The sequence below is a fragment of the Scylla paramamosain genome, chromosome 9 (genome assembly GCF_035594125.1).
Source record: "Scylla paramamosain isolate STU-SP2022 chromosome 9, ASM3559412v1, whole genome shotgun sequence".
In the NCBI taxonomy this organism is placed as follows: domain Eukaryota; kingdom Metazoa; phylum Arthropoda; class Malacostraca; order Decapoda; family Portunidae; genus Scylla; species Scylla paramamosain.
In genome coordinates this window covers 29607501-29616850 of record NC_087159.1, presented here as the reverse complement: position 1 = coordinate 29616850, position 9350 = coordinate 29607501, and the positions used below count along the sequence as shown (strand labels likewise).

General features: G+C 42.5%; 1 protein-coding gene across 4 annotated transcripts in view; it reads right to left on the bottom strand.

The window, feature by feature from the left end:
• Positions 1 to 385: 385 nt before the first annotated feature.
• LOC135103861 (dual specificity tyrosine-phosphorylation-regulated kinase 4-like) overlaps positions 386 to 9350 on the bottom strand; it is a 62679-nt gene continuing 53714 nt past the window's right edge. For all 4 annotated transcript variants that reach the window (XM_064010751.1, XM_064010752.1, XM_064010754.1 and 1 more), the window contains 5 exons: positions 6596 to 6767; positions 6039 to 6182; positions 5414 to 5543; positions 5008 to 5227; positions 386 to 4674 (listed from right to left, as the gene is read on the bottom strand). In XM_064010751.1, coding sequence (XP_063866821.1) covers positions 4438 to 4674; positions 5008 to 5227; positions 5414 to 5543; positions 6039 to 6182; positions 6596 to 6767 — 903 coding nt within the window. In that variant the 3' untranslated portion in view covers positions 386 to 4437. The remainder of the gene's footprint in view (positions 4675 to 5007; positions 5228 to 5413; positions 5544 to 6038; positions 6183 to 6595; positions 6768 to 9350) is intronic.

The following is a 9350-nucleotide window of genomic DNA, read 5'->3' as shown; positions in this document are numbered from 1 at the left end:
ATGCCTTTATCAGGGACACCTACATGTTATGGAAAGAAGTCATCAGCAAGCTCCTATCATGCCCATATTTCTTGACAACTCATGACAGCTGTAGTAATCAGCTGTGAATAGTGGTAAATATAGGACATGCACTATCCTACAGTTTGCATGAGCAAAAATCTATCTACATACCAGGTTGGGATTCTACATAAAAAAAGAGGTAACCATACTCATATATAGACACTAAAATAAAGAGAAATGGAGTTCCCAGTCTTCCTGCTCCACTCCCAGTCATGCTTTGCAATGAGCAAGAAATGGAATACAGTTGTAATATTTTTCCAACATGGCCACAGAACATATGACTAGCCTACCCCCTGGCATAGGAGAAAAGAACAATAAAATAACACATATTTAAGGTATTTACTTATGAGTCAGGGCGAATTTAATAAATATACAGTAAGATGTGATACAATACAACACAGAGGCCAAGGGTCTTGGTACAGAAATGTGGAACAGACAACACGACGTAAGAAAATGATTGGTGACTGGATCTGGCCAAGGCTCAATTCCTGCCTCTGCAGGATGTCACACACAATCAGCTGGTCTTCCACCTCAATACAAACCACCCATGTACATGGAACAGGGAACTTGGGCTTCAGTTTTCCTTTAGAAAATCATGAATTCGTTAAAATTGAAGAGTCATCTGGTTTTGAGAACTACAAGAAAGAATAGATAAGAAACTGAGATGGGTGATTTTTTGCATATATATATATATATATATATATATATATATATATATATATATATATATATATATATATATATATATATATATATATATATATATATATATATATATATATATATATTTTCATACATTAAGGAATAAAATATTGAAGATCAGCAAAGGAAATATATGTACCTCCGATGAAAACTAGAAAAGAAACTGTCTGCCTTCAGTCTCAGACACATAAAAGCTCAATTAGAATACACTGAATCACACATGGGGATTTGCTGGTCAGCCCAACACACGGCTGCCAGCACTCCGTGGGAATCTCTACAGGAATCCTGAGTCATTCAGATGGGATCCTAGCAGCATGTCTCTCTCCTTCAAGCAGCATATTTTGACACCATTTATCTGCCACTCTCACATATGCTCACTTCCAAGCTCAATTTCCAAGGGACTGTATGTGTCTCTACAAAAAAAGTGTCTTTGTATTTCAGCTTGTACATAGTCCTTTGATGAGTGGCTGGAAAGGATTCACTTCACCCATAATTCATCAAACCTTTCCAGAAACAATGAACACTGTCTCCCTGCCACTGTCTCCACCACCACCACAGTGAGGTGACCATCTGAACACACTGCTGCCTCCTGGCCTTCACGTAGCACACTGCTGGTCTGTGCAGCAGATACCACACAGAACATCACTTCTAACTGGCTCTCTCCTCACTGTTAAACACCAGCAGTAAAAATTATATATATGTGTGTGTGTTTGTGTGTGTGTGTGTGTGTGTGTGTGTGTGTGTGTGTGTGTGTGTGTGTGTGTGTGTGTGTGTGTGTGTGTGTGTGTGTGTGTGTGTGTATTATTGGGGGAGAGCTGCATGGGTTGCTTGTGAACATAATTATTTGTGTGAATCTATCCCCAAAGAATGGCTTGCTTGCTGACACTAGATTATGCATGAATCAAAAATCCTTTATTGTGAATTAACATATAAGCAAATAATTAGAAATCATCAACAATAATAAATAAGTATGAAAGCTGTATATAAGCAAATCAAATATGAACATTTACTCTTGATTTTTTTTTTTTGGTGGAAGATTGTTCAGTAGTGTGAGCACCAACTGCTGAGCCCCATTCAGCTGAGTAAGAGTGACAACAAGAATTATACCAATAATAACAATAATAATAACAATAATGATTATTACAGTAATGATGATGATGATAATAATAGTAATAATAATAATAATGATAATAATAATAATAATAATAATAATAATAATAATAATAATAATAATAATAATAATAATAATGAATAAAGAATGAGAATTATTAATTGTCCATGAGACTATAAAAAAAGCTAAACTTGTTAAAACGATTAATTTTTATAGTTCGCCCCAACACTGAAGTGATGAGAAGTACAGAATGGTCTGTACATATCTGTAGCTAAAATAGACTATGAAGTATGATAAATAAAATCAGTGATTGCCAGTCTTGTCTCAGACGACAATATGACGTTAGTGATGTGACTAAATCTATTATTACATCTAAAATATTTCCACTGCAGGTAAATTTCAGAAAATACCCTTGAGCACATCCTAACTCAGTGACAGCATTGGATCCCTGCACTAACACTGCCCGTGCCCTATTTGCCACTCACTCTGCCTGTGGTGCTCTTGCCACAGCTTCAGATTTACTCAATTTACAGTCCATGAGGGAGGATAAAAAAATAAACAAAAAACACAGGACAGTGTATAAATGCTCCACATGAGATGGTCTGAATGACCTTGCCTACTTAAATGACCTTTCCCATCACACACGCGCATGGCCCGCAACCTACAGGTCACTCACACGCATGCTGTCACTTGGTGTATTGCTTCATCACATGGTAAAAAAAATCAAGTAAAGTCAGTTTTACTTACATAAGTTTTGATTTGTTTCTGAATGTAAGGGAATAAATCATTGGCAGGAAATGTAATGAAGGGAAGTTCTTTTGTGTGGCATGTCACCTTGGGGGGACTTGGACCATCTCGAGCTGACTGTGGAACAAACAGCCTTCATGTGTATCTCTGCATGGTAGAGACACACATGACATGCGGTATTCCACCTCCGGGATGACCATCTCTGCACATTTCCCTCCGCTGCATTGACCACTGCGCGGAGAGTGTGGTGATACACAACCAGCTCATTTATTCCTTAGCATTTCTAAGAATGTAAAATTGGCTGAGAGAAAATATGCGACTGTTTTCTTCATTGTTTATGTGGTAATATAATAATTAATTTATTTTGCTTTCCATTAATGTTTCAAATTACCCATTCACTGATTTGAAACCTCTAACAAAAATGGCAATTAAACATCTGCACTCCACCAGCCAAACTGCCGTCTGCCAGCCTCTGTCGCACCAAGTCGCTGCCCAGGCTAGTGGCTGGGCTGTAGGCGCCTCAGGTGGCCCGGGACCAGAGTGTCTGCAGGCAAACCCTCAGACCTGTGACTGACTGGCTCGGTATTTGTGGCCCTAATGCAGAACTTGTGGTTTGGAGACTAAAATTTGCCTATACAGGCAGACATGACAAGGGTACAAAAGATACATCTTTGGTGAATCTTTGGTAAGGCTTATTAGGAGATATGTTAAGGCTATCACAGAGCTGCGATAAGGCTGAGTCTCACAGGAGAAAAAGTTATTCGTGTTTCATCATAGTTAATTACAATTGGTAATTTCACAAAGAAACAAAAGGTCTGTATAACCAAGGGAAGATGACAATACTGAAACTTTTGCAACTTGTACTGCAACATTTTTTGTTCACATCTCCTAGTATTTCCACCTTGCTTACTCAAGTTTGAAGGTCCCTTACTTCCTGTACAAGTGAGGCCAGCCATTGTGGGACAAGGAAAGGAAATGCTAGGACTAATACCATATTGCATAGGCCTCATTGATGCAAAGTAGGTGGAGCTCAGGAAAGAGAAAACAGAGGAGCCAACAATTCTGTCTCCCAGATGACTGCATGCACAACAAAAATATTACATATTTCATCCAATGGAAATTACACAGGAAATGAAAAAATAAAGACATGTTCCAAAGAGAAATTTTACAAAATAAACTTAATCAACTATAATGAATAAGAATATGGGAAAGAAACTTATGAGTCTAGTACTAGTGTAAGGAAAATTGATTATAATGTTAACAGTTATGTGTATGAAAAGAAGGTGATGAGGAACCAATGTTGAGGGACAGAGGCCTGAGAGGGAAGGAAGCCCCTCATCCTGGGAGGCGTGGGACTGAGCTGTGAGGGAAGGTACTGGAGGTAGGGATGAAGGAGGGAGGGAGGGAGGGAGGAGGGAGGGGCCACACCTAACACACTGCAGCTAGATCTATACACAGCATAGGGCACATCGGGTTACACTTTGTTCACAGGCAGTCTCTTGCAGAAAGTCCACACAGGACTAGTAGGTTGTGTGTTTTCCTGACAAGACCATTTACATTACTAAATATAGTCATTGATCACTTAACACTTATAAAATATTTAATTTCTCTGCTTACACCTTTCTATAAAATAATGTTACAAGTCAGATATCACTAGAGCCATTGTACCAGCCACTGTGAAAACTTGGTGAGTTTGGTCCTCCACACACTGAGCAGTGTGGCCCAACCCGTTCAGCGGCCCACTGGGCGCCCCGTGGGGCTGCTGAGTTCCGTCTAGGAGAGGAAGTATGTCGCTGTGCCTCGTCTGCACCTCGTCCTTAGAGGATAGGAGGCAGAAACGTGCCCGAGTCATCCAGGGAGTTTTCAGTGGAGGTCGTCTCTGGATTGCCATTGACACCAGTGGTGGAGGTAGTGGTGGTGGTGGTGGAGATGGTGGCAGCCATGGTGGTGGTGGCAGTAGTAGTGGTGTTAGCATTGGAGGAAGTACAGTCCTGCTTTGCCCCACTCTCTGCCACAGTCACACTGATGTCTCTGTGGCGCTTCCCCTTGTAAACCTGAAACACATTTCATTCATGCTGGGATCATGTGTGTGGACATGTACAATTGTGATTACTGGATATTATAAAGCTGAAGTCTTGTTAATAAATGTTTTTCATTCTGTAAATCAAATGAAAGAAAAATTCATCAGTGAAGACTGCCTATAGAAATTTTATCAGCATGGTATGGACTTCAAGCCATTTTGTTGTTGGGAAACACAAAACCAAAATAACATTTTTCCACTACAAAGACAAAAGATCCTAATGGATCCTTCAGTGAGTCAATAGGCAGTAAATGAAAAGTAAAATCTCCTGCGCACAGTGGCATATTTACATAGCATATTTACGTACCTTATAGAGACTGTAGTTCTCGTCCTCGGTGGAGTCCTGAGTGATGGGGCCATGTCTCCTGGGATGCCCTGCTGGGCCACCATTCACCACACCTGACCGCCTCTCTGAACTGCCCACGGAGCCTGATGGAGGCGAGGAGGAGACAGTGGAGGAGTGGGAGGAGAGGAGCCAATCATGCTGCAGTGCCTCCTCTGGGGTCATTCTGGCAGAGGGGTCCCATCTGCAAAGACAGTCCACTAAAGAATGCTGCATGGTGCATCTGTACATATACCAAGGTTGTCTCCCCAAAAAGAGGGGTAGCCAAGACAAGGCACACAACTTCCACATTCACACTAACTCCCACCACTCTCTCAGCCCCTTGGCATGCCCCTCCTCTCTCTCTCTCTCTCTCTAGGCATCAACTCACTCGAGGCAGCGGGAAATGAAGTGGACGAACTGAGAGTCTGAACACTTTAGGACGGAGGCGAGGTCACGTGAGCCTGGCCGACGCTTTTTGCCCTTACTGTTGGTGACACAGCGGGGGTTGCCCTTGGAGTCTGGGGGAGGGAAGGGGAGGATTAGTGTAAGTGTTCTGAATCTTGTGTGAAGGGTAGAGGCTTAATACTTCCCTTAACTGTCATGTTGATACTTCCATGCTGCACACATAAATTAGTTTTCATGTTATTTATATTATTGTCAAAATGGAGAATTTTTGATTGAAATAAGTTTGTGTGATATGATGGAAGTAATTAATATTGCTTTGATAAATCAGTTTACATATCTGAAAATCTCTAGTAATTGTGAATTTTATTTTTAAACTGCTGGTTTTATTTATTCATTTTAAAATCATTTTTTATGTAAAAGGGACACTGGCTTAAGACAAGGAAAAAGAAGAAATAGAGGACCATTGAGGTGCCATTCCCTAAGATAAACCCAGAAGGATTATCCAGAACTGGAGGACAAGTGTCTGTTGGTGAGAAACACTGAGATGACAGAGTGAGCTGCCCGCCTTTCACCACACCAAATGCCTGTACTTCACCACACCAACGCACCAAAGAAGAGCCTGCGCCTTGATGCAGCGATGAGGAGGTGGTGGGGGGGCAGTGCCAGCACCTCCATGATGCAAGCCAGCTGCTCAACCTCATTCTCACCCGGGAACAGCGGGTACCCAGTGTACAGCTCTGCCAGGATGCAGCCTGGGCGGGGTGAGGTGGATTAGGAAGGGATGCATTGGTTCAGGTTAGTGGTTATATGATTCACCACATGCTCATATTGGCTACACTGACCAGGTGTCACAAGAACAATGTAAACAGTTCAGCTTGCACTTATTTTAGATGTGTTTTCTGTCAGTAATTTAGCTCAAGGTAGATTTAAGATAGGTGCATTCAGGAAAGTAATGCAATGAATATATTTACTCTACCTGCTGCCTATCTCCCTTTTTAGAGATGTACAGGGAACCAGCCATGGGAAGTTGTACCAAAGTTAAAGCACTATGTTACACCATGTTATGATAATATCAGTGATGGATGGGATCTGGCAAAGTGCATCTACCATCTACCCCCTGAAGTCCCTCGTGGTTTTTGCCTGTCCATCTGTAAACTGTGCTCACCTAAACTCCACATGTCAATTGGCAGGCCATAGGGAAGGCCTAGGATGACCTCTGGGGAGCGGTAGAAGCGGCTCTGGATGTACGTGTAGACTCTCTGGTGGACGTAGCAGGAGGAGCCAAAGTCAATGATGCGGATGCTGCTGCTTCCTCGCTGCTTTAGTAGGACGTTCTCCTGTGGGCAGAGAGGCGGTGAGAGGAGAGACTGACACTAGAGGCTTGAGACCCCTGACCACATGCAGGGTGAGGTGTCTGTGAGACAGCTGAGTTGAGGATTTCTAAGACAAGGATCTCTTATGAAGCAAACAGTTGGTGCATTGGTAGTGGTCAGGGACAGGATGCCCAGGGAAAGGATATTTGGGGACATTTTTGCTGCTCTTATACACTAAATTATACACCTCTTGGACATCCTGTGCTTATATACTGCCAGAGGGATTTATATCAAGGTATATATGTAGCTTACAATTCAGGACATTAATCATTTGCAGATAAAAACTACATATATGACTGAGAGGTTTCCAAAACAAAATTTGTTAGTACATTTTCAGGCTGATGGGAGAAATGTAGGAGTTTCAAGACATGATGTGAAAGAATGAAAGGAGACCTGCTTATTTCATGAGTCTCACACTAAATGAAAGAGACTCAGAATGGAATATCCGACAATGAATGATGCAAACATTATACAATCTCCAAGTGAATTTTCTCATTCAGACTTACATCCATCCTGACAAATGATCACTGAATGAGAGAAGTTTTACATCTCCACAGCCTCCACCACCAGCACATCATACCACACAGTAATCACCACTACCCTGCAACATACGCACATATACACACACACACACATGTGCACGGTTCAATATGTGACACCAAACCCAGAGAGGCAATAAGAGGAATGTCAACCTGGAAACAAAAGAGCTACATTGAGCCGCTGTGTACAGACTATACAGTGTGCATTCACCCTCGTCCCACCAGCCCCTGAAATTATTATGAGCGTGATTCAGGCCACACCAAGATGCATGCCAATACGAACTGCAGGTCACCTTTTGCAATTTACTTTACTTTTCCTCGCAATTTCTATCTCAGAGGGAATGGGAAGGAGATATAAAGTCCAGGAAGAATAATTTTGTTTCAGAGAAAGATAGGAGACTAGAATGTGAAGACCATGAGATAAAAAAAAAGAAAGAATGATGGTTTAATTGAGAGAGAGAGAGAGAGAGAGAGAGAGAGAGAGAGAGAGAGAGAGAGAGAGAGAGAGAGAGAGAGAGAGAGAGAGAGAGAGAGAGAGAGAGAGAGAGTACTGTTTTAATGGGAAAAAAACACTAAATGGATGTAAGGAAAGAGGAATAGCAGGAAATGGAGGAAGGGAGATAGTGGGAAAAGAGGAGGAGACTGGGAGAGGAGGAGAGAGGGAGAGGGCAAAGACAACGCAACAGGTGGTGGTCGATATTGGTTCTAGAGGAGGAGGAGGAGGAGGAGGAGGAGGAGGAGGAGGAGGAGGAGGAGGAGGAGGAGGAGGAGGAGGAGGAAGAGGAGGAGGAGGAGAAGAAGAAGAAGAAGAAGAAGAAGAAGAAGAAGAAGAAGAAGAAGAAGAAGAAGAAGAAGAAGACGACCATAGACACGTACGAAAAAATAATAAAATAAAATAGAATTCGCGTACACACACACACACACACACACACACACACACACACACACACACACACACACACACACACCAACATCACCACCATCACCACCACCACAGGAAGGTAACTAGGGCAGACTAGGCTAACTTGTCGACTCGTGAGGTAATGCCCTTGTGATGAACGTAATTACTTTCATTAACTGAGGGATGCTGAACTCGACTGAATTTCCCGCCAGGTAGAGTAACCCCCCCCCCCCTTCTGTTTCTTTCTCTCTCTCTCTCTCTCTCTCTCTCTTGGGTACTTTAACCATCATTCATTCACCATACCTCCTCATCTTAATCCTCATCCTTTCCTTCTTCGCCTCTCTTCCCTCTTCCTTTAACTTCCATCGGTTACCCCTTCATCTGTCTCCTCGTCCTCAGTTCCTCCCTCCTCCTCTCCCTCTCATTAGCAGCCCCAACCAAAGCATGCACTAATGGACAACCCTCCCAGGTAACACCAAGGCTTTATCGACCACTTCTCCAGCCCTCTTACGTCATCGTCGGCCGCCACACGCCCTCCAATCACAGCACAGATTAATGCGTCGCGGGGAGGAACGGACGGACGGAGCGACGAAAGGGAAGACGTGGAGGACAGAAGTAGGAATTTGTGCTCAGTGTTTGGGCGAAGATTTGGCCTGTGGTGATGGTTGTGCTGGTGGTCGGGGTATGGTGGTGGTGGTAGTGGTGGTAGTAGCAGTAGCACATGGCCGCTCGTAATTACGATCGAAAATTACTACCACCTTCACTTATTATTTTTTTTTATCATTATCATCATCATCACCCCACTTATGATGATGATGATGATAATAATAATAATAATAATAATAATAATAATAATAATAATAATAATAATAATAATAATAATGATAATAATAATAATGTACGCCAGTATATCTAGCCTCTGACCACGCGATTGCCATGCGCTGAGAGAGAGAGAGAGAGAGAGAGAGAGAGGAGAGAGAGAGAGAGAGAGGAGGAGGGAGGAGAGAGAGAGAGAGAGAGAGAGAGAGAGAGAGAGAACAGTTTCTTTTCGTTCTTTCTGTATCTGTATATCGTCACGATCTCTCTCTCTCTCTCTCTCTCTCTCTC